Source organism: Lepisosteus platostomus, chromosome 8 (genome assembly GCF_059453375.1).
Source record: "Lepisosteus platostomus isolate fLepPlt1 chromosome 8, fLepPlt1.hap1, whole genome shotgun sequence".
NCBI lineage: Eukaryota > Metazoa > Chordata > Actinopteri > Semionotiformes > Lepisosteidae > Lepisosteus > Lepisosteus platostomus.
This window is the reverse complement of record NC_142618.1, coordinates 18,654,473-18,680,634: the sequence shown is the minus strand read 5'-3', so window position 1 is coordinate 18,680,634 and position 26,162 is coordinate 18,654,473. Positions and strand designations below refer to the sequence as shown.

Here is a 26,162-nt window from a genome sequence, read left to right as displayed (position 1 = left end):
GAGAGGTTAATACAGTCCAGACACACTGACTGGACACTACAGTACATTAACACTGCACTGAGACAGAGGGGTCAATACAGTCCAGACACACTGACTGGACACTCCAGTACATTAACAATGCACTGAGATAGAGAGGTTAATACAGTCCAGACACACTGACTGGACACTACAGTACATTAACACTGCACTGAGAGAGAGGGGTTAATACAGTCCAGACACACTGACTGGACACTACAGGACATTAACACTGCACTGAGAGAGAGGGGTTAATACAGTCCAGACACACTGACTGGACACTACAGGACATTAACACTGCACTGAGAGAGAGGGGTTAATACAGTCCAGACACACTGACTGGACACTACAGGACATTAACACTGCACTGAGAGAGAGGCCAGCTCACTGCAACATTTTTATTTGAAGATGTTCAAGCAGGGAGCTGCGTCAGCATGCAAAGGCTGCAAAGGAACAGGTGAAGGGTTATTCCCTGCTGAATAGAGAGGAACCGAGACACAAGGTTTCTGCTTTGGGGTCTCCTGCAGGTGTTGCAGTGGGCTCTTACTATTTTCTCCAGGGTACGCCGGAGTGAGTCTGTGTTCATCATGATCTCAGCTGTGTCGATCTGGTTACTCAGAAGCTGTAGACAATCCGTGTATGTACACAGCCCCCGATCCAGCGTCTCCTGTCCGGTAGAGAGAGAGAGAGGGGGGTTACACACTCCGCACTCACACTTTCAGACAGCGCTGGGGGGTGACCTGGAAGGACAGCCCTGATGCTCTCCTGATCTCTTTTGCTGTTTCTCCATGCAGGCTTTGCGGAGGCTTGGTTCTGCTTCGTCTTTAAAAGCCTGTGCTGTCCTTCCCCTGCTCCTGCGGACTGTGTGAGATGAACGAACAGCTTCAGCACCAGAGCGACGGGCTCTCTCACTCACCGGGCTTGAGCTCCAGCTCTCGTCCACTGGAATCACACACTCGGCTGGAACCGGGCCTTCCTGCCAGGAGAGACATGGAAAAATCGCTGAGACACAGGTGTGACGCCACTGTCCCCTCTGAACAGAGTGGGGAAGCGATAGAAGGCGCTGGCGTAGGTGCAGGTGTAAGCAGTGCTTTTAAATCACTGTCACCATCTGATCACTGCGGTGCTCTAATGATACATGCCTGGCCAGGCTGAAGGAACTGAGTCTCTTTAGTCTGAAGGGAGTGTCCCACACTGACAGGCTGAAGGAACTGAATGTCTTTAGTCTGAAGGGTGTGTCCCGCACTGACATGCTGAAGGAACTGAGTCTCTTTAGTTTGAAGGGAGTGGCCCACACTGACAGGCTGAAGGAACTGAGTCTCTTTAGTCTGAAGGGAGTGTCATACACTGACAGACTAAAGGAACTGAGTCTCTTTAGTCTAAAGGGAGTGTCCCACACTGACAGACTGAAGAAACTGAGTCTCTCTAGTCTGAAGAGAGTGTCCCACACTGACAGACTAAAGGAACTGAGTCTCTTTAGTCTGAAGGGAGTGTCCCACACTGACAGACTGAAGGAACTGAGTCTCTTTAGTCTGAAGGGAGTGTCCCACACTGACAGGCTGGAGGAACTAGAACTCTTCATTATTGAACAGAGAAGACTACTAGGGGACCTGATACAAGTCTTAAATCTTCTCAAAGACACTGACAGTCAACTCAGAAGACATCTGCATAATGATTAGAGAAACATAGACCAGTGAATATGTGTGAAAAGGACATGGAAGAGCATTTAAAACTGAGAACAGGAGGTGCTTCTTTACACAAAGGTTTGTAGAAGTACCGATTGAGCTGCCCTGCCATGGTCTTCAAGCTCATCCTTTAGTTAGCTCAGAGCAACTAAACACATTAGTGTAGCTAAATGGTCTCTCATTCGCAACTTTTCTTATGGTCTCTTCAGTCAGAGGCTCACCAGAATGTTTTTGATCTGTCTGTTTTTCTGTAAATGTCTGTCTCTGTCCTTCTCTATGTCTCTGCGTCTGTCTCCGACTGTTCACTAACAGAAGATATACAACTCACACACAAATGGATAGGTGTGTATGAGTCTATGTGTGTGTAGGTCTGTGTGTGAGAGTGAGTCTGAGTATGTAAGTGTCAGGCTGAGTGTGTCAATATGTATATGCGTGTGCTCGAGTGTTTGTATAACTGTGTGTGTGTGTGTGTCAGTCTGTAAGTCTGTGTAACTGTATATGAGTGTATGTGACTGTGTCAATCTGTGTGAGTGTGTGTGTCTGTATGTGAATGTGTCTCTCAGTCTGACTGTGTCAGTGTGTGTCAGTCTGTGTGACTGTGTGTGTCGGTCTGTGTGACTGTGTGTCACCGTGTGTGACTGTGTTTGTGAGTGTCAGTGTGTGTGACTGTGTGTATCAGTATGTTTGTTTGTCTATGTCTGTACAATGTGCCTGTGCTTCAGATCTTCCATTGAGATTAACTCTATTCATGCTCTTTGTTCGAATCTGCTTGGGTCGACCCACATTAACCCACTGCCTGAGTTTGATCAAGCTTCTGTTGAACCAAGAACGTTTCACATAAAGCAAAATATTGCATCTCCCTCCAAACCCCTCAGTCCCTGGATTGTCTCACCTTCAACCAGTTCTCCTTAAGACTCTCTCTTGCTCTCAGCAGGGAATCATTCAGAAGGACTGACTTGTTCCAGAAATTATCTTTTTCTTGGCAGTAAGGAGAGTTTATTCCAATGGGGCTGCCACAGACCTCCAATGTGCATATCACTGCAATAGAGAGTACACAGTACCAGCTCGGCACTGAGTGAGAAAGAGGGGTTAATACAGTCCAGACACACTGACTGGACACTACAGGACATTAACACTGCACTGAGAGAGAGGGGTTAATACAGTCCAGACACACTGACTGGACACTCCAATACATTAACCCTGCACTGAGAGAGAGGGGTTAATACAGTCCAGACACACTGACTGGACACTACAGGACATTAACACTGCACTGAGAGAGAGGGGTTAATACAGTACAGACACACTGGACACTACAGGACATTAACACTGCACTGAGAGAGAGGGGTTAATACAGTACAGACACACTGGACACTACAGTACATTAACACTGCACTGAGAGAGGGGTTAATACAGTACAGACACACTGACTGGACACTACAGGACATTAACACTGCACTGAGAGAGAGGGGTTAATACAGTACAGACTCACTGACTGGGCACTAAAGGACATTAACACTGCACTGAGATATACTGCTTCTCACCCTGTGAAGACACAGTTCTGGTCCTGCCTGCTCAGTGTGCTGCTCCGAGTACTGTGGTGTCCTGTGGGCCAGTGTGTCAGCAGGCCAGTGTGCCAGCAAGTCAATGTGCCAGCAAGGCAATGTACCAGTAGGACAGTGTGCCAGTAGGCTAATGTATAAGTAGGTCAGTGTGTCAGCAAGTCAATGTACCAGTAGGAAGAGGACAGGTTTATAACTGAAGTGAACGTCCTCTGTGCTGGAGTTCATGTCCATATGCCGAGATGTCTTAAATCAAACCCTAGAGCACATTGAAATGGAGTCAAGATGGACAGATAGAGAAATCAGATCAGATCAGATCAGATCAGATTAGGATGGTGTTTGACAGACAGACACCCCAGTGAGAAAGATGTACACAAATGCAGACACACACGCAGACACACGCAGGCAGACAAGCAAGCAGCAGTGGAAAAGATATTTATCCACTTTCGATGTTTTGCTCTGCCTGCAGAGCACTGTAGACATCTCCTCCACCTATTCCTCCAGCGAGGATACATCACAAAGTCCTGAGAGTCACACTGGATTCTAATGCTCTTATCCAACTGTACTTGGACAACACACCTTACATTCAAAATAACCCCCAAAACCTGCACCCCTGCAGGTAGACACTCAGAGTTAACATCTGAAAGCACAAGACAGAGAAAGAGAGTCTCGTCCTCCTTGGTTACTCACTTTTCAGCTGCGTGTTCAAGGGCTGTGACTGGGCCAGGCGATGTACAGTGGGGAGACACAGAGACTCACAGAGGCACAAAGTGCACTGCACCCCGATAGCACACATATATACCCCACACCAGTGCAGGAGGCTCCAATGGGAACATGCACAGCTCATCATCTCTCAGCGCTCATCACCTTTTCTCAGAAAACAGGATTGCATCTCCCACCATCCACTTGTCATACAGGAGCAGGGAAAGGTTGCCGCCAGAACTTGTTCCATCCCTAGAATGTGCTTCCAGGATCTGACTAAATTCTATCAGGTTATTTTGCACTGTGGTACAGTGGTACAATTGTGACATCATGCTTTAATTGGACTTTTACTGCAGGACAGTGGGATTACAGCATACTGGAATACTGCTACTGGGCTTCCTCACCGCTGTAGTGTGCTTCTCCTGTACTGGGACTGTAGCTCCTACTGTAACTGGACTGTTCTCCTGTACTGGACTGTAGCCCCTATTGGAACAGGACTGTTCTACTGTACTGGGATTGTAGCTTCTATTGTAACAGGACTGTTCTACTGTACTGGGACTGTAGCTCCTATTGTAACAGGACTGTTCTACTGTACTGGGATTGTAGCTCCTATTGTAACAGGACTGTTCAACTGTACTGGGACTGTAGCTTCTATTGTAACAGGACTGTTCTACTGTACTGGGATTGTAGCTTCTATTGTAACAGGACTGTTCTACTGTACTGGGACTGTAGCTTCTATTGTAACAGGACTGTTCTACAGTACTGGGACTGTAGCTTCTATTGTAACTGGACTGTTCTACTGTACTGGGACTGTAGCTCCTATTGTGAACCTGTTGTAATTAGGACAGAAAATGCTCCGCTTTTACCATGCTGTAATTGAGAGCATTATTGGATATTGATTAGATATAGTAATATTAAGACGATGGAGAATATTTTGAGTTGGACAGAAAATAATGCTCCTCTTAAGTTTGCCATACTGTAATCGAGAGCTGTATTAGATAAATTACAAAAGTGTGGCTTGGTAATTTATCAGTCAAGTTAAGATAAAAAAAGACCCGTCTTGTGTCAAGCAGCAGTGAAGCAGTTCTCCTTGCAAGTTTGAACAATCCATCGTTAGAAAAAGTTCTATCAGCTCCTTCACATATTTTTAATTCTGAATATCAGCTTATTCCCCCTGGCAAACATTTTTGGGTTCCCAAATGTAGATCAACAAGATATAAATATTAATTTGTTTCCTTATCTATTAAGACAATTAATACAAATAAAGGGCAGAGGTAATTGCAACCAGGCAGTATAAACTGGTTCTGCTGTAAAAAGCTGTGTGTAATATGTCATGACTCTGTTGCAACTAGTTCTGCATGTGCAATAAATATGATGTTTTGTGATGTATTTGTTGTTCTATGAGCCCTAAGGTTCAGGGCTGTGGAAAATGGCACAGTCTGTGGTGGACGAAGACTGACTGTGGAGGATGAAGACTGGCTGTGAGGGATGAAGACTGTGGAGGACAAAGTCTTGCTGTGGAGGACAAAGTCTTGCTGTGGAGGACAAAGCCTGTGGAGGACGAAGACTGGCTGTGGTGGACAACTTGTTGTGGAGGATGAAGACTGTGGACGATGACAGTAAAGGACTCTTCTCCTGTACTGGGACTGTGCCCCTATTGGTACTGGACTCTTCTACTGTCCTGGTACTGTAGCACCTATTGTAACAGGACTGTTCTACTGTACTGGGACTGTAGCCCCTATTATAACTGGACTGTTCTACTGCACTGGGACTGTAGCTCCTATTGTAACAGGACTGTTCTCCTACACTGAGACTGTAGACTTATGAAAGAGGCTGGGGTGTTTTTGCTGACACAGTATTTATGTCTTCTGGACAATGGACAATGTGCAGAAAAAATTAAAAAGGCAAACAGAAGGTTAGGATAAAAAGTCATTAAAAGCGCACAATCCAAATCGAGGGATATTATCTCATTGATCCCATAGAGTTTCCTAACTTAACACCTGGATACACTCTCAGTGAATCCCATACGCATGTAATTGCACAGGTAATGATGAAGTTACGAATGAGCACTGCTGACACTGCTTCCTGTGAATAGGAATTTGCATAGCGAATCGACAGGGACTTTCCTTCACAATGCAATATCCCTTTCCCTCTGTTCTTCCGCAGCAGCAGAGTCAGGAGCTCTCCCTGTTCCGAATGTGGATGGCAACATCTATTACTGAAAGCCTAGAGCTTGGGATTCCCCACAAAGTACAGGGAGGACGGTGAAGGAATGCACACCTGCAGGGCTGACGGCTCAGTGAGTGAGAGGGAGGAGGCAGAGAGCAGCGAGAGTGGAGCTACACATGATTCAACACTGAGGCCAGCGAGGAGAGACACTGACTTTTTATCACTGTTATTGAGAGACTGACGGGAAACATTAACACTGCACTGAGAGAGAGGGGTTAATACAGTCCAGACACACTGACTGGATACTACAGGACATTAACACTGCACTGAGAGAGAGGGGTTAATACAGTCCAGACACACTGACTGGACACTACAGGACATTAACACTGCACTGAGAGAGAGGGGTTAATACAGTCCAGACACACTGACTGGACACTACAGTACATTAACACTGCACTGAGAGAGAGGGGTTAATACAGTCCAGACACACTGACTGGACACTCCAGTACATTAACACTGCACTGAGAGAGAGGGGTTAATACAGTCCAGACACACTGACTGGACACTACAGGACATTAACACTGCACTGAGAGAGAGGGGTTAATACAGTCCAGACACACTGACTGGACACTACAGTACATTAACACTGCACTGAGAGAGAGGGGTTAATACAGTCCAGACACACTGACTGGACACTACAGTACATTAACACTGCACTGAGAGAGAGGGGTTAATACAGTCCAGACACACTGACTGGACACTACAGGACATTAACACTGCACTGAGAGAGAGGGGTTAATACAGTCCAGACACACTGACTGGACACTACAGGACATTAACACTGCACTGAGAGAGAGGGGTTTATACAGTCCAGACACACTGACTGGACACTACAGGACATTAACACTGCACTGAGAGAGAGGGGTTAATACAGTCCAGACACACTGACTGGACACTACAGGACATTAACACTGCACTGAGAGAGAGGGGTTAATACAGTCCAGACACACTGACTGGACACTACAGGACATTAACACTGCACTGAGAGAGAGGGGTTAATACAGTCCAGACCCACTGACTGGACACTACAGGACATTAACACTGCACTGAGAGAGAGGGGTTAATACAGTCCAGACACACTGACTGGACACTACAGGACATTAACACTGCACTGAGAGAGAGGGGTTAATACAGTACAGCTGTAGCCCAACACTCGTGGGCAGAAGGTGGGGTCATTGTCCTTGTTCATCCCACAGTGTAAATGATATCACCAGGATATTGGGATACTGCAAAGGCCTCTGATACCCATAATTTAAAACACACCACCACTCCCTATCCTGATTGACAGATGTACATCTTCTAGCTCACTGTCATGCTCAGTTGTTTGGCACTGAATTTCCTCCCTGGACAGTCCCAGCTTCTTGTGGCTTGTGATGGCACCCCAGGCCTCCTGGGTTCACCTGCTGAGAATCTCTCCATATTCCCCTCTGTCCTGGTGTTGCACCCTGCTGTCCCACTTTGCCCCCTCTCTAGGGGGCGCACTCTGGTGGAGGTGTACCTCACCTTCAGATACGAAAAGGGCCCATTTCCTCAGGGACTCTCTCGGTGGCTTTAGCTGGAGAGACATTTGCTTCTACAGTAAAGTCCAAAGAGCTTCAACCTGCACTATGGCTATTTCACGTAGACAGTGCCTGGGCAGTGTCCTGAATGCCTTAGTCTCCCTCCTTCCTTTCTCTCATAGTTATGTGATCCTGTCTGATACCCCACAAGTATCCGTCACCTCTGTGAGGGCTGGCAGGGTCCGGCAGTCCTCCTGTCTGAGCTGCCTTCCCACCAGCTGCCCCGGCTGCCCACCCCATGTGAGGCGACTGCTCTACAAGCACTGCCAGGTCTGGAGTTCCTCATGGTTCCCGCCGCCTTCCCTGTCATTCCTTGGAAACCCCACGGCAGACGCATCTCACTTACCTCATTCTCTGCAGCTGAGAGACAATAACGTGCGATTCTGCCCTGCTATGACACATCTGGGGGTCATGTTTGATCCTGAGCTCCGTTTCGGTGCAATAATGAACGCTGCCCGTAAAAGTCTCTTGTTTGGGCCGGGGAAACACTGCCTGCACTCGGTCTGTTCCTGATGACGCTGCCACCCGGCACTGAGTCATGTCTACATCACGTCTCGGCTGGGTCAGCGCGATCGGTCTTCCCAGGAAGTCTCCCTGCCGCTTTCTAGACGCTCAGGGGCTCTGATAGTCAGCGGCTCGGCTTCTGACGCCGTCTGGCCATGTCGGGCAGGTCTCCGCTGCCTCCCCACGACCCAGCGCATTCACTCCAGAACTCGGCTCCCAATCCTCTCTCTTCTGTCCCTGTGGGGCTTCACGCTCTGCAGGGGGGCGTCTCTAAGTGCCTTCTTACGGCTTCCCCGCTGCCCCCCACGCTGCAGCCCACTCCCAGCACCCGGAGAGCTGTAACCTCTGTCACACTTTGATATCCAGACGAAATACTTGCCTGTTTACATCAGGAGTCTTGATCTTATGTTTGGTCCTTTCTGATGAGCTGCTGTATCCGGTTCACTGTGAGAGGGGGGGAGCCACACCTGTCCCAGCATGCAGTGGGTGCAGGGCAGGACACACGCTGGACAGGGACAGCCAGACACGCCCATGGTTTTTACTGACTGTGCTGCTGGAGCACCATTGATCTGCTTTTGTGCCCTCACCCGGTCTCCCCCACCATTGCCGCGGCGCGCAGCTCAACACTACCTGTCTTGTTCCTTCCTTCGTTAGTCGCACTGCCTTTCCTTCCAGCTCCCCAAGTCAAGCTCTTGTCCGTGACTGAGCATCACTCAACACTGCTCTTTTTCCAGTCTCCTCTCTGGATCCATCAGCTCTGCCGCTGCCTTTCTGTTTTATTTGACCCGTCTCATCCGCCTCTCCTTGCTGCCTTACCGTCTTTCCTGGAAGAGGTGTTAGTGGGGCCAGCAGGGGGCGCTCACCCTGCAGTTTATGTGGGTCCTAATGCCCCAGTGTAGTGACGGGGACACTATACTGTAAACAGGTGTCATCCTTCGGATGAGACGTAAAACCGAGGTCCTGACTCTCTGTGGTCATTAAAAATCCCAGGGCGTTTCTCGAAAAGAGTAGGGGTGTAACACTGGCGCCCTGGACAAATTTCCCATTGGCCCTTATCAATCATGGTCTCCTAATAATCCCCATTCATTACTCTGCTCTCCTCCCCACTGATAGCTGATGTGTGGTGAACGTTCTGGCGCACTATGGCTGCTGTCACATCATCCAGGTGGGGCTGCACACTGGTGGTGGTGGAAGGGAGTCCCCATTACCTGTAAAGTGCTTTAAGTGGAGTGTCCAGAAAAGCGCTATATAAGTGTAAGCAATTATTATTATTATTATTATTCTTCACTCTGACACTGTTTCTCTTGCAGGTGGGCCAGAACTGACCCGGTCCTGTCGGTCCAGAGAGCGTGAGCGGGTCTCGCAGTGCCGCCCACGGAGCCCGACCCGCCCTTTCCACTGAACTCAGCCATCACTGGTGACGAAGCCGAATCCGCCCGCGTTATCAACACTCACAAAATCCCAGTAAGATTCACCTTCGCCTCCTACGGAGCAGAAAATTGAAATTGCTTCTCTGGTGGCCTGCAGCTCTTTGAGGGTTTGTCCTAGCAGTGTAGGTAGTTGGTGCAATCTCACCAATTAATCCAGTACCTTCCGCAATAGTGTTGAGCAATACTATTGCAGTGCTGGATATGTGCAATGTATACCCGTCTCATTTCAGTACACACTGGACTTTACGGTGCACAGTAAAGAGGCAAACAGGGGTTCTGTTAAACCAAATGGTGTTCATGCTGATTGAGTCTGCTAGCAGAATCTGTATGTTACTCTGTACCCATATAGTGGTAGGAGCTGGGAACTCCTGCTGAATTCACAGGCTAACCTCGAACCTTCACGCTTGCTTTAGCACAGATGCTTCTCCCTCCCTGTACTCGGACACTTCAGGCCTGAATCTCTTGGTTTCTACAATCGTCAGCAAAGTCTGTCTCTCACACTGCAGAGAGAAGAACTACAAAAACAATGTTAATCATATTTATTTGATATTCTGTTGCTCAAATCTCCATACATATAATTCCATGATTAATTACATTTTTAATAGGTTTTTTAATAATGGCTTATTTCACGTTTAGTGGTATAATTATTGTAATTAGTTAACTTTTAAATTCCATAATTGGAAACACAGGAGATAACAGGAAATACAGCAAGTGACACAACTATAGGACAGGACAGGAGATAGTGAGAGGAGATAACAGGAGAATAGAGCAGGTGATACAGACAGTTACAGTACAGGACAGGAGACACAGTGAGAGGAGATAACAGGGGAATAGAGCAGGTGATACAGACAGTTACAGTACAGGACAGGAGACACAGTGAGAGGAGATAACAGGGGAATAGAGCAGGTGATACAGACAGTTACAGTACAGGACAGGAGACGCAGTGAGAGGAGATAACGGGAATAGAGCAGGTGATACAGACAGTTACAGTACAGGACAGGAGACACAGTGAGAGGAGATAAGAGGAGAAGAGCGCAGGTGATACAGAGAGTTACAGCACAGGACAGGAGACACGGTGAGAGGAGATAAGAGGAGAAGAGCGCAGGTGATACAGAGAGTTACAGCACAGGACAGGAGACACAGTGAGAGGAGATAACAGGAGAATAGCGCAGGTGATACAGACAGTTACAGTACAGGACAGGAGACACAGTGAGAGGAGATAACAGGAGAATAGCGCAGGTGATACAGACAGTTACAGTACAGGACAGGAGACACAGTGGAAGAGCTGATTGCAGGGTTGAATCGATTGTCTGTGTGTTTTCAGAGCTATAACGCCCTTACGCAGGAGTATCCCGTTACCGGGATAAGTTTCGGCTTTCTCCATGGTGGCCCAGCTCAGGATGGACTCTTTCCAGGGACACAGGAAGTTATCTCAAGGGCATGACAGTGCCACAGGCAGTTGGAAACGGGAGGCAAATGGCTCTCAGCAGCACTCGACCTGTCTTAGCACCTGAAGGGAATGTCCTGCACCGACAGGCTGGAGGAACTGAGTCTCTTCAGTCTCAGACAGAGAAGACCTGAGGGGACCGATTAAACTATTGCCAATGCAGAGCAATTCTTCATTCTTCATAAGCAACAGTGAGACCAATTGAAGGCACAAGTGGAAATTATGAGGAACTGCATTTTTAAACTGGGAATTGACACCACATCTTTACACAACGGGGGGTGGGAGTGGGGGACACGATGCTCAGCCGTGTTATTGAAGGCAATACTCTGACTTCTGTCAAGACACAGCTGGATGAGATATTCCAGTCAAAACAGGAGACACTTCTTTACACAAAGAGTGGTGGGGGTGTGGAACAAGCTGCTCAGATGTGCTGTGAAAGTTCATACGCTCTAAACCAAGAAATGGCTGTATGAGGTCCTTCGAATACGTAGCTGAGACCTACAAAACAAGCTTATTACAAAGAAGCATCCGTCACTCTATTTAAAGTATGAGGCATGGCCACATTTCAGTGCTGAGTTTACCCCTCCTACCTACAGATTGTTACAACCGACAGGGCTGCTGCTGTGATGAAACCTGACCTGGGCAGAGAAGCTCTCCTGAGACAGCATGACAGATCTCTCATTCCTTGACTCCAGGATCGAAAGACACAGAGCACCTCCACTCAGGCCAGGTCTCTGGGATGCAACATGTTTTTAGATGGGTCAATCGGGTCATCAACCCAGATCCAAAGCTATTGAACTAAGGCAAAGCAGCTATCCTGCACCAGCGGCCCCACCTGGGAGACACACAGCCCCCTCCTGCACCTGTTGCCCCTCTGCACAATGCAGGGTCAGCAGGGTCAGCAGGGTCAGCAGTTGATATAAGGGGGAGATTCAGGGAGGCCAGAGTGGATTTACACTAGAAGACTGGGTATAACAGTCCTGCGAACACCCCTGGGGTATATAATACCAAACAGTTTAACGTCTCATCTGAGGGACAGCGCCTCCTACAGTACAGTGCCCCTGGTCCCATCACTGAGGCATTGGCTTGGAGAGTACCCTGTTCTTACTACCTGACTTACAGCCGCCGCCTGTCTGATGGCATTCTGGGTCATTAAAAGGCAGTTCCTATCATACATTGGTTAACTTGAACTGGATGATCAAAAACACCCCTGTCATCCAGAATGGCAGCTAACAATGACGCGTGTCTGCAAACTCTGCTGAACTCATCTTGAGAGAGCAATACTGCTGCCTCTGTTACTGTTGCTCAGCTGCTAAACGTGATAAGGCATGTTTACAAAACATAGCTCACATCCTTGATGTCGTGAGATCACTTTCTCTACTGGATGGCAGAAGCATGTGCAGGAAACTCACACTGAGGGGGTCTGATTGTGCGGTTTTGTAGTTTGACAGGCCCTGAGTCTCTCGGTGTACAGGACGCATCTTGCCCTGTGTGCGTGTTCCCAGTACTTCACCTTGTTTTCCCAGGCTAGCGGTGATGCTACACTACGTGCTGATTGGAGAGTGCAATGCACATGGACTACAGGAGAGACCCTCGGACCCTCCTTACAGCTGATTGGTGGAGGCTCACGGACCGCTATCCAGAAGAGTCACGTGACTTCACTTGCAAGCCAGGAGTGAGGCTGTAAAACTGCAGAACAATCACAGGCAGGACGGAATAAGTCTGAAGTGAACATGACTTCCCAGGACATTGCCACATGTGGCCAGCAGAGGTCGCCCTTCACACAAGGCTGGCGCTGTTTCTCCCTTGGTGTCTCAGTGAACAAGCACGATGCAGGGGATCCAATGAAAGGATCTCACAACAGTCCATCCTGCTCGCTGGGGGCACAGATGATCCCGGACGTGGATAATCCCAGGATCTTCCATGAGTGACTCCATGCATCAACCGGAGTACACCCCCAAACGCAGGGGTGCCCCCCCTTTCCTGTGCAGTCCTTCACCTCCCCCTCTGGCGGTCGAGGGGGGGCGCAGTCTGTGTCCCCCTCGTGTCCTCCTGAGCGGAGCGAGGCTGAGGAGAGGGGCACGAGCAGTGGGCGGAGAGCCACGCGCCGAACTCTGTCTTCATATCGGGCACCAGGGTCAGCAGGCTGGCAACTAAGCGCCACCAGCACATGCTGATGTTGTAGTAGGTGTGGCAGCGTGGACACAACCAGCGAGTGGACTCCTCCCTGAGCTGCAGACTGCATGACAGGTTCTGTGAAAGAGAAACAGAGACATTTCATTGAGAGAGAGAGGGGGGTTAATACAGTCCAGACACACTGACTGGACACTACAGGACAATAACACTGCACTGAGAGAGGGGTTAATACAGTCCAGACACACTGACTGGACACTACAGGACATTAACACTGCACTGAGAGAGAGGGGTTAATACAGTCCAGACACACTGACTGGACACTCCAGTACATTAACACTGCACTGAGAGAGAGGGGTTAATACAGTCCAGACACACTGACTGGACACTACAGGACATTAACACTGCACTGAGAGAGAGGGGTTAATACAGTCCAGACACACTGACTGGACACTACAGGACATTAACACTGCACTGAGAGATAGGGGTTAATACAGTCCAGACACACTGACTGGACACTACAGGACATTAACACTGCACTGAGAGAGAGGGGTTAATACAGTCCAGACACACTGACTGGACACTACAGGACATTAACACTGCACTGAGAGAGAGGGGTTAATACAGTCCAGACACACTGACTGGACACTACAGGACATTAACACTGCACTGAGAGAGAGGGGTTAATACAGTCCAGACACACTGACTGGACACTCCAGTACATTAACACTGCACTGAGAGAGAGGGGTTAACACAGTCCAGACACACTGACTGGACACTACAGGACATTAACACTGCACTGAGAGAGAGGGGTTAATACAGTCCAGACACACTGACTGGACACTCCAGTACATTAACACTGCACTGAGAGATAGGGGTTAATACAGTCCAGACACACTGACTGGACACTACAGGACATTAACACTGCACTGAGAGAGAGGGGTTAATACAGTCCAGACACACTGACTGGACACTACAGGACATTAACACTGCACTGAGAGATAGGGGTTAATACAGTCCAGACACACTGACTGGACACTACAGGACATTAACACTGCACTGAGAGAGAGGGGTTAATACAGTCCAGACACACTGACTGGACACTACAGGACATTAACACTGCACTGAGAGAGAGGGGTTAATACAGTCCAGACACACTGACTGGACACTACAGGACATTAACACTGCACTGAGAGAGAGGGGTTAATACAGTCCAGACACACTGACTGGACACTCCAGTACATTAACACTGCACTGAGAGAGAGGGGTTAACACAGTCCAGACACACTGACTGGACACTACAGGACATTAACACTGCACTGAGGGAGAGTGAAGGGTTAAATTGAATGTTATTAAATACTGAAATCATTTGCCTCATCAAATCACTGAAGAAGGTTTCTGCTCTGGTGAGTTCCCTTGAATGCGGCTTTGAAAGTGAGATCTAAAACAATAGAAGCCGGGGCCGTGAAACTGGTTTTCCTCACCGCGCGAGAAGCTGAGGAATGCCGCAAGAAGAAGAAGAAGGAAGAAGGTATTTGTCTCGATTCGTTTGAATTTTTCTGTGCCCAGAACAATGAGTTCTGGGGTGGGGGGCCTTGGAGACAGCAATTGGGTAGGGCTCTGGGGGCAGAAACACAGACCCTGACCTTGTGGCCCCCAAATCACAAGACCCAGATCCTCTCCTGACAGTCTCTGTCTACTCCAGCTCTGCAGGCAGGGGGTCCCACAGCTGGGGGGCAGGGCCCCCAGTCAAGCAGAAACACTGCATGAGCAATTTTTGGATGCACCTGATTCTCAAAGGCTGTTACCCCTCGTGAAACTCTGGGTTGCGGGTTCAGATCTGTGGCGAGGCACAACTTCTCCACCCTGTGGCTCCTGAGGGGCGGCCACAGGCTGTCACAGTGAACAGACGTGTATTCTCACTGGACATGTCTGCATCAAGACGAAACCTAGGCAGGCCTTTCTCTCAATCTGGCTACTCCTGCCCCTGACAGTGAGGGCAGTGTTTCTACTGCTGCTCCTGCCCCTGACAGTGACGACAGTGTTTCTACTGCTGCTCCTGCCCCTGACAGTGACGGCAGTGTTTCTACTGCTGCTCCTGCCCCTGACAGTGAGGGCAGTGTTTCTACTGCTGTTCCTGCCCCTGACAGTGAGGGCAGTGTTTCTACTGCTGCTCCTGCCCCTGACAGTGACGACAGTGTTTCTACTGCTGCTCCTGCCCCTGACAGTGACGACAGTGTTTCTACTGCTGCTCCTGCCCCTGACAGTGAGGGCAGTGTTTCTACTGCTGCTCCTGCCCCTGGCAGTGACGGCAGTGTTTCTACTGCTGCTCCTGCCCCTGACAGTGACGACAGTGTTTCTACTGCTGCTCCTGCCCCTGACAGTGAGGGCAGTGTTTCTACTGCTGCTCCTGCCCCTGACAGTGACGACAGTGTTTCTACTGCTGCTCCTGCCCCTGACAGTGACGACAGTGTTTCTACTGCTGCTCCTGCCCCTGACAGTGACGACAGTGTTTCTACTGCTGCTCCTGACAGTGACGACAGTGTTTCTACTGCTGCTCCTGCCCCTGGCAGTGACGACAGTGTTTCTACTGCTGCTCCTGCCCCTGGCAGTGACGACAGTGTTTCTACTGCTGCTCCTGCCCCTGGCAGTGACGACAGTGTTTCTACTGCTGCTCCTGCCCCTGACAGTGACGACAGTGTTTCTACTGCTGCTCCTGCTCCTGACAGTGACGACAGTGTTTCTACTGCTGCTCCTGCCCCTGGCAGTGACGACAGTGTTTCTACTGCTGCTCCTGCCCCTGACAGTGACGACAGTGTTTCTACTGCTGCTCCTGCCCCTGGCAGTGACGACAGTGTTTCTACTGCTGCTCCTGCCCCTGACAGTGACGGCAGTGTTTCTACTGCTGCTCCTGCCCCTGACAGTGAGGGCAGTGTTTCTACTGCTGCTCCTGCCCCTGACAGTGACGGCAGTGTTTCTACTGCTGCTCCTGCCCCTGGCAGTGAGGGCAGTGTTTCTACTGCTGCTCCTGCCCCTGACAGTGACGACAGTGTTTCTACTGCTGCTCCTGCCCCTGACAGTGACGACAGTGTTTCTACTGCTGCTCCTGCCCCTGACAGTGAGGGCAGTGTTTCTACTGCTGCTCCTGCCCCTGACAGTGAGGGCAGTGTTTCTACTGCTGCTCCTGCCCCTGACAGTGAGGGCAGTGTTTCTACTGCTGCTGCTGCCCCTGACAGTGAGGGCAGTGTTTCTACTGCTGCTCCTGCCCCTGACAGTGAGGGCAGTGTTTCTACTGCTGCTCCTGCCCCTGACAGTGACGACAGTGTTTCTACTGCTGCTCCTGCCCCTGACAGTGAGGGCAGTGTTTCTACTGCTGCTCCTGCCCCTGACAGTGACGACAGTGTTTCTACTGCTGCTCCTGCCCCTGACAGTGAGGGCAGTGTTTCTACTGCTGCTCCTGCCCCTGACAGTGACGGCAGTGTTTCTACTGCTGCTCCTGCCCCTGACAGTGAGGGCAGTGTTTCTACTGCTGCTCCTGCCCCTGGCAGTGAGGGCAGTGTTTCTACTGCTGCTCCTGCCCCTGACAGTGACGACAGTGTTTCTACTGCTGCTCCTGCCCCTGACAGTGACGACAGTGTTTCTACTGCTGCTCCTGCCCCTGACAGTGAGGGCAGTGTTTCTACTGCTGCTCCTGCCCCTGACAGTGACGGCAGTGTTTCTACTGCTGCTCCTGCCCCTGACAGTGAGGGCAGTGTTTCTACTGCTGCTCCTGCCCCTGGCAGTGAGGGCAGTGTTTCTACTGCTGCTCCTGCCCCTGACAGTGAGGGCAGTGTTTCTACTGCTGCTCCTGCCCCTGACAGTGACGACAGTGTTTCTACTGCTGCTCCTGCCCCTGACAGTGAGGGCAGTGTTTCTACTGCTGCTCCTGCCCCTGGCAGTGAGGGCAGTGTTTCTACTGCTGCTCCTGCCCCTGACAGTGACGACAGTGTTTCTACTGCTGCTCCTGCCCCTGACAGTGAGGGCAGTGTTTCTACTGCTGCTCCTGCCCCTGGCAGTGAGGGCAGTGTTTCTACTGCTGCTGCTCCTGACAGTGACGGCAGTGTTTCTACTGCTGCTCCTGCCCCTGACAGTGACGGCAGTGTTTCTACTGCTGCTCCTGCCCCTGACAGTGAGGGCAGTGTTTCTACTGCTGCTCCTGCCCCTGGCAGTGAGGGCAGTGTTTCTACTGCTGCTCCTGCCCCTGACAGTGACGACAGTGTTTCTACTGCTGCTCCTGCCCCTGACAGTGACGACAGTGTTTCTACTGCTGCTCCTGCCCCTGACAGTGAGGGCAGTGTTTCTACTGCTGCTCCTGCCCCTGACAGTGACGGCAGTGTTTCTACTGCTGCTCCTGCCCCTGACAGTGAGGGCAGTGTTTCTACTGCTGCTCCTGCCCCTGGCAGGGAGGGCAGTGTTTCTACTGCTGCTCCTGCCCCTGACAGTGACGACAGTGTTTCTACTGCTGCTCCTGCCCCTGACAGTGACGACAGTGTTTCTACTGCTGCTCCTGCCCCTGACAGTGAGGGCAGTGTTTCTACTGCTGCTCCTGCCCCTGACAGTGACGGCAGTGTTTCTACTGCTGCTCCTGCCCCTGACAGTGAGGGCAGTGTTTCTACTGCTGCTCCTGCCCCTGGCAGTGAGGGCAGTGTTTCTACTGCTGCTCCTGCCCCTTACAGTGACGACAGTGTTTCTACTGCTGCTCCTGCCCCTGACAGTGACGACAGTGTTTCTACTGCTGCTCCTGCCCCTGACAGTGAGGGCAGTGTTTCTACTGCTGCTCCTGCCCCTGGCAGTGAGGGCAGTGTTTCTACTGCTGCTCCTGCCCCTGGCAGTGAGGGCAGTGTTTCTACTGCTGCTCCTGCCCCTGACAGTGACGACAGTGTTTCTACTGCTGCTCCTGCCCCTGACAGTGAGGGCAGTGTTTCTACTGCTGCTCCTGCCCCTGGCAGTGAGGGCAGTGTTTCTACTGCTGCTCCTGCCCCTGACAGAGACAGCGACAGCTGAGAGGAGCGAGAGTCGATGCCCCAGGTCCTGCAATAGCAGGTGCTGACCATGTGTCTGTAGCGTAAGATGACATCACTGAGCCTGTTGCTGAGCTCCTCCAGGTCGGCTCGCTCCCCCACTGGCACTGCCCAGCCCGTCTGCTGATTTTGAAGCAACCACATGGAAAGGGAGTGATAGTTTGAGAGGGCAGAGAACACCTGAGGGGGAGACAGACAGATATTCAATACTGTACAGCCTGGACACTCCAGTACATTAACACTGCACTGAGAGAGAGGGGTTAATACAGTCCAGACACACTGACTGGACACTACAGGACATTAACACTGCACTGAGAGAGAGGGGTTAATACAGTCCAGACACACTGACTGGACACTACAGGACATTAACACTGCACTGAGAGAGAGGGGTTAATACAGTCCAGACACACTGACTGGACACTACAGGACATTAACACTGCACTGAGAGAGAGGGGTTAATACAGTCCAGACACACTGACTGGACACTACGGTACATTAACACTGCACTGAGAGAGGGGTTAATACAGTCCAGACACACTGACTGGACACTACAGGACATTAACACTGCACTGAGAGAGAGGGGTTAATACAGTCCAGACACACTGACTGGACACTCCAGGACATTAACACTGCACTGAGAGAGAGGGGTTAATACAGTACAGATGCACTGACTGGACACTACAGTACATGAACACTGCACTGAGAGAGAGGGGTTAATACAGTACAGACACACTGGACACTACAGGACATTAACACTGCACTGAGAGAGAGGGGTTAATACAGTCCAGACACACTGACTGGACACTACAGGACATTAACACTGCACTGAGAGAGAGGGGTTAATACAGTCCAGACACACTGACTGGACACTACAGTACATTAACACTGCACTGAGAGAGGGGTTAATACAGTCCAGACACACTGACTGGACACTACAGGACATTAACACTGCACTGAGAGAGAGGGGTTAATACAGTCCAGACACACTGACTGGACACTCCAGGACATTAACACTGCACTGAGAGAGAGGGGTTAATACAGTACAGACACACTGGACACTACAGGACATTAACACTGCACTGAGAGAGAGGGGTTAATACAGTACAGACTCACTGACTGGGCACTAAATGACATTAACACTACATTGAGTGAAAGTAATAAAAAAATTAAATTAAATTTATTTTTTACCTTGTTCTGTGAGGTAACTGAAATGGTAAGGTTTAAATAAGAGAGTGGTTCTTCATTTTTCCAGCTCGTTTCCTATAACATGACATACAATGTATTTGTTAGAAATCTATTTTGTTATATGTTAGTAAACTATATTATATGGGACAAGACATAAGTATTCAAATGCTATTTCTTAAATCTGCTACATTTACTGCATGATTCATGAAGTTATACAAGACATCACTGACAGACAACTTGGCTTTAACAATCATATTCAGAAGGCAGAAGCCAGTTAGTAGTTAATTGATCACAGGATCTCATCGGCTTCAACAACAATGCTAAGCACCTTGTTCCACGATCCCACCCTTTGGTGGTGTTTCATTGTAACGTCAGGGCAAATCTGCTGCATTGACTTCGTCATTTTTTTTAGGAGTTTGGATACTCCCCTCAGACTAAAGAGACTCAGTTCCTTCAGCCTGTCAGTGTGGGATTCTCCCTTCAGACTAAAGAGACTCATTATCTTCAGTCTTTCAGTGTGGGACTCTCCCTTCAGACTAAAGAGACTTGGTTCCTCCAGCCTGTCAGTGTGGGACACTCCCTTCAGACTAAAGAGACTCAGTTCCTTCAGCCTGTCAGTGTGGGCTACTTCCTTCAGACTAAAGAGACTCAGTTCCTTCAGTCTGTCAGTGTGGGACACTCCCTTAACTCCCAGTTCCTTCAGCCCAGGCATGTGTCTGCTCTCCCTTTCCTGGACATATTCTAGTGCAGTAAGTTTTGTTACACTATAGCATTCAGTTACTTGAGCTGCTGGGTTTGATCCAGCCAGGTGTACTCCAGCGAAAGTCCCGAATGCCTCATTTCCGGAGAGCCTGTGCGCGCAGAGCTGGATGCACATGTCTGAGCCTGCCAGCCGGACGAAGGCATGCTACCCTCTTCCCAGGAAAGACACCTGACTCCTGTGTTTTTCTGGCTGGGTCAGGAGCTGCCCTTTCCCCAGTGTTGTGGTGTTTTCAGCTCACACTGTTTTATTGTTACAGATTCCTCTGAAGTGGCATGGCGCCCCCGGCACACCTGTCCCCAGAAGAGCCACGCCCCCTCTTCTGCTCCATGCAGCTGATTTGCATACACTGCAGGAATGATACCAAGCCTCTGCGCTGCACGGACATGTACAGGGCTCTGTGACTGGAGAGAGCCCTGTCTCTCTGTCTACCTACCTGTCTGTCTCTCTGTCTGCTATCTAATTTCATCTTTCTGTATGTCTGTCTGCCTCTATCTGTCTGTCTCTTTATCTGCCTGTCTGTCTCTCTCTGCCTGTCTACCCTGGCCCTGAAAGACAGCTGGTTTACTTGTCTCAATCACTGGGACTCGTCTGCGAATGACCGGTAGGTGATTCTCACCAGCTCTGCTCTGATCTTCACCAGGCTGCTGTTCAGAGCCTTCAGTGACCCCATGTTCCGCTCCATCTGCCTGCAGTCCGCGACACAGCCAGGCACCAGGGGCCGCCCCAGAGCTGAGGGACACAGCCACAGCACACACTGGCACATGAGAGAACACAGCAGCCATGCAGGACCTGAGCAGCAGAGTGAGACAGGCAGACAGACAGACTGTGACAGATGGACAGACTGATCAAGAGACAGCTGCCTGTGTATCTCGGTCTGTTACAGGTGAGACACACAGACTGGGACAGAGAGACACACAGACTGATCTAGTCTGATCTAGACAGAGGGACAGACAGACAGCTGCCTGTGTATCTCGGTCTGTTACAGGTGAGACACAAAGACTGGGACAGAGAGACACACAGACCGATCTAGTCTGATCTAGACAGAGGGACAGAGGGACAGACAGACAGCTGCCTGCATATCTCGGTCTGTTACAGGTGAGACAGACAGACTGTGACAGAGAGACACACAGACTGATCAAGTGACAGCTGTCTGTGTATCTTGGTATTTTACAGGTGAGACAGACAGAGGGTCAGAAAGAAGCCAGTGGAGTTTCTTACAGAATAAAACAAAAACTGAATTCTAACTGAACTAACCAGTGCACAGCGGTTCAGCCCTTGAGCAGTGTTACGGTGGCAGAGCTCGTCAGTCGAGTCCATGCGTGCCTGATAGCTTCAGCTTCAATTTCAAAGTACAGCGGCACTCCTTTTATACAGCTCTATCAATCACCTGGACTCCCAGCCAGCTAACCCATTGTGAAACATCAGTGTGACAGTCACTCAGTCAGTGTGTCCGTCAGTGTGACAGTCACTCAGTCAGTGTGTCCGTCAGTGTGACAGTCACTCAGTCAGTGTGTCCGTCAGTGTGATAGTCACTCAGTCAGTGTGTCTGTCAGTGTGATAGTCACTCAGTGTGTCTGTCAGTGTGACAGTCACTCAGTCAGTGTGTCTGTCAGTGTGACAGTCACTCAGTCAGTGTGTCCGTCAGTGTGACAGTCACTCAGTCAGTGTGTCCGTCAGTGTGATAGTCACTCAGTCAGTGTGTCTGTCAGTGTGACAGTCACTCAGTCAGTGTGTCCGTCAGTGTGACAGTCACTCAGTCAGTGTGTCCGTCAGTGTGATAGTCACTCAGTCAGTGTGTCTGTCAGTGTGACAGTCACTCAGTCAGTGTGTCCGTCAGTGTGACAGTCACTCAGTCAGTGTGTCCGTCAGTGTGATAGTCACTCAGTCAGTGTGTCCGTCAGTGTGACAGTCACTCAGTGTGTCTGTAAGTGTGACAGTCACTCACTCAGTGTGTCTGTCAGTGTGATAGTCACTCAGTGTGTCTGTAAGTGTGACAGTCACTCAGTCAGTGTGTCTGTCAGTGTGACAGTCACTCAGTCAGTGTGTCCGTCAGTGTGACAGTCACTCAGTCAGTGTGTCCGTCAGTGTGACAGTCACTCAGTGTGTCTGTCAGTGTGACAGTCACTCAGTCAGTGTGTCTGTCAGTGTGACAGTCACTCAGTCAGTGTGTCTGTCAGTGTGATAGTCACTCAGTGTGACAGTCACTCAGTGTGTCTGTCAGTGTGATAGTCACTCAGTGTGACAGTCACTCAGTGTGTCTTTCAGTGTGATAGTCACTCAGTCAGTGTGTCCGTCAGTGTGACAGTCACTCAGTCAGTGTGTCTGTCAGTGTGATAGTCACTCAGTGTGTCTGTCAGTGTGACAGTCACTCAGTCAGTGTGTCTGTCAGTGTGACAGTCACTCAGTCAGTGTGTCCGTCAATGTGACAGTCATTCAGTCAGTGTGTCTGTCAGTGTGACAGTCACTCAGTCAGTGTGTCTGTCAGTGTGATAGTCACTCAGTGTGACAGTCACTCAGTGTGTCTGTCAGTGTGATAGTCACTCAGTGTGACAGTCACTCAGTGTGTCTGTCAGTGTGATAGTCACTCAGTCAGTGTGTCCGTCAGTGTGATAGTCACTCAGTCAGTGTGTCTGTCAGTGTGACAGTCACTCAGTCAGTGTGTCCGTCAGTGTGACAGTCACTCAGTCAGTGTGTCTGTCAGTGTGATAGTCACTCAGTGTGTCTGTCAGTGTGACAGTCACTCAGTCAGTGTGTCTGTCAGTGTGACAGTCACTCTGTCAGTGTGTCCGTCAGTGTGACAGTCATTCAGTCAGTGTGTCTGTCAGTGTGACAGTCACTCAGTCAGTGTGTCCGTCAGTGTGACAGTCACTCAGTCAGTGTGTCTGTCAGTGTGACAGTCACTCAGTGTGTCTGTCAGTATGACAGTCACTCAGTCAGTGTGTCTGTCAGTGTGACAGTCACTCAGTCAGTGTGTCTGTCAGTGTGACAGTCACTCAGTCAGTGTGTCTGTCAGTGTGACAGTCACTCAGTCAGTGTGTCCGTCAGTGTGACAGTCACTCAGTCAGTGTGTCTGTCAGTGTGACAGTCACTCAGTGTGTCTGTCAGTGTGACAGTCACTCAGTCAGTGTGTCTGTCAGTGTGACAGTCACTCAGTCAGTGTGTCTGTCAGTGTGATAGTCACTCAGTGTGACAGTCACTCAGTGTGTCTGTCAGTGTGATAGTCACTCAGTGTGACAGTCACTCAGTGTGTCTGTCAGTGTGACAGTCACTCAGTCAGTGTGTCCGTCAGTGTGACAGTCACTCAGTCAGTGTGTGTGTCAGTGTGACAGTCACTCAGTGTGTCTGTCAGTGTGATAGTCACTCAGTCAGTGTGACAGTCACTCAGTGTGTCTGTCAGTGTGATAGTCACACAGTCAGTGTGTCTGTCAGTGTGACAGTCACTCAGTCAGTGTGTCTGTCAGTGTGGTAGTCACTCAGGACTAGAGCAATACAGGATAGGAGACACGATGAGAGGAGATAACAGGGTAATAGAGCAGGTGATACAGTTACAGTACAGGACAGGAGACACAGTGAGAGGAGATAACAGGGGAATAGAGCAGGTGATACAGACAGTTACAGTACAGGACAGGAGACACGGTGAGAGGAGATAACGGGAGAATAGAGCAGGTGATACAGACAGTTACAGTACAGGACAGGAGACACAGTGAGAGGAGATATCAGGAATAGGACAGGTGATACAGACAGTTACAGAACAGATTTACCAATAGTAAATGATTGTTTTTTCTAGATTGTGTTCCTTCTCTCTTGCACATCAGCACAGTGATTTACCAGCGCTGGCACTGACCTGGGGCTCAGACGCGAATGATTCAGTTCAGCCCATGAAGTGCGTATCGAGCCCAGTCGCCGTGATTCACAAGTTCTAACCGATTGCACGTCCAGCTGCTTCCAAGTCGTATAGAGGGGTAACTCTATATTTTGCTTAACGCACTTCTAACCCGCGATCGCGGTCTGTCCCCCATCGTCTCTAACAGACTCCTGCACCGAGCTCACTGTTTCGGAGAGAAATGATCGCACGCAACGGCCGCCTGTTTCACCGCGGCTGAAAAGCGCAGCTCTCCTAAGCGACTGCTAATTGGTTATCGGTTAGTGATGCAGAGAAACAGGTGGCGGCGGCGCTCTTCTGACGCCCTGGTTTGGGACACACCTCGGCCTTAAAACAGCTGTCCCGAGTCCGGCGGCTCCGAGCCGAGCTGAGCCAGTCTGAAAACGAGTCGTTTAATAACGGGACGTCTGAGAAGTTTGGCTAAGACTCCCCAAAAACTAAAAGACGCGGGGAGACTCCGGGACCTGGGATCGGGGGTGCAGCGGTCCTGTGCCAGACCCGTGCGCGGCGCCGGTGCCGTCAGGCTCCTACCTGAGCGCATGTCTCTCGCGCGGGGCGCACGGGACGAGCTGAGGTCGCGAGGTCGCGCGCCGTGTTCCGTCCGCCGGCCCGCGCTGCCGACTCCCTCGCCCTGCTCACGCCGCCCGAGCGTCTGCTGCCGCGCTTACAAAGTCGTGGTTTTTCGTGTTTCGTTGTTGCGCTGGAACGGGCACCTCGCAACCTGATCGGGAGAGTTGCCAAATACGGGGCGGCTTCCTTGGAAAATACCTGCCTCGTGCCGTCTGCATCTTCATCTCGGGAACTCACATCCTGTCGTTAGCCCACCGGCGGACACACCGGGCTAATCCTGTGTGGGGCACAGCCCTTGCACGTGTCTCAGATTCCTCCTGTACAGTGGTCAGGGCTCTGTGCTGTTCACTGGGAGGTGGCAGGTTCAAATCCTGTGTGGGGCACAGCCCTCGCGCTTGTCTCCTGTACAGTGGTCAGGGCTCTGTGCTGTTCACTGGGAGGCGGCAGGTTCAAATCCTGTGTGGGGCACAGCCCTCGCGCTTGTCTCCTGTACAGTGGTCAGGGCTCTGTGCTGTTCACTGGGAGGCGGCAGGTTCAAATCCTTTGTGGGGCACAGCCCTCGCGCTTGTCTCAGATTGCTCCTGTACAGATCCAACAGTCTGGTCTTGAAAGCATCAGCCAGATAAGATCCTGGTAACCTGAAATCTCCAATTGAACAGCTTATTATTACTTCAATTAAGAGTTCAGTTAAGCAACTGTCAAGCATCATGAAGGAAGAAAACAGACAACAGGGCTTTTTAATTGATCATGCATATCCAAATACGGTTTTGAAAAAAATATTTGCGCGACACAGTGACTGACACACTGGCACACTGACACTCTGAAGACTGGGTGACATACTGACACAGTAATTGGATTGTTGACTGACATACTAATACTGTGAAATCAACCATACATGATTGTAAAGCCATCCTACACTATATACATCTATCAAAGAAAATAATGTATTTAATTGTTTAAATATCTCTTAAAGTCAAGAACATAAAGCAGAAAACAGTTAGACCAGGGGAGTCCACCCCTGGTCTGAGCGGGCTGGTGTGTCGACAGATTTTCACTCCAGCTCAGTTTGTAACAAACCAAACTAGCTCATTACTGCCTTAACTCGACCTGTTGGACAGCTTCCCCCAGCTGTTCAGGTGCTGCTGCTTTAGAGAAACCTGAAAAACCTGTAGACACAGCGCCCCGTCCAGGACTGCACACCCTGCTGTAGACACAGCGCCCCCTACAGGACCGGGACTGCACACCCTGCTGTAGACACAGCGCCCCCTCCAGGACTGGGACTGGACACCCTGCTGTAGACACAGCGCCCCCTCCAGGACTGGACACCCTGCTGTAGACACAGCGCCCCCTCCAGGACTGGGACTGGACACCCTGCTGTAGACACAGCGCCCCCTCCAGGACTGGGACTGGACACCTTGCTGTAGACACAGCGCCCCCT

General features: G+C 50.2%; 1 protein-coding gene across 1 annotated transcript; it reads right to left on the bottom strand.

Annotated features, from left to right (window-relative positions):
- Positions 1-11,374: 11,374 nt before the first annotated feature.
- Positions 11,375-24,859, bottom strand: LOC148657009 (uncharacterized). Its single transcript, XM_088642675.1, has 5 exons — positions 24,686-24,859; positions 20,888-21,060; positions 19,512-19,583; positions 18,354-18,503; positions 11,375-13,383 (listed from the first exon to the last, which is right to left on the bottom strand). Exons 1-5 carry the CDS (start codon positions 24,693-24,695, stop codon positions 13,126-13,128), a joined length of 663 nt encoding a protein of 220 aa, XP_088498801.1. The 5' UTR covers positions 24,696-24,859; the 3' UTR covers positions 11,375-13,125.
- Between the last annotated feature and the right edge of the window lie 1,303 nt (positions 24,860-26,162).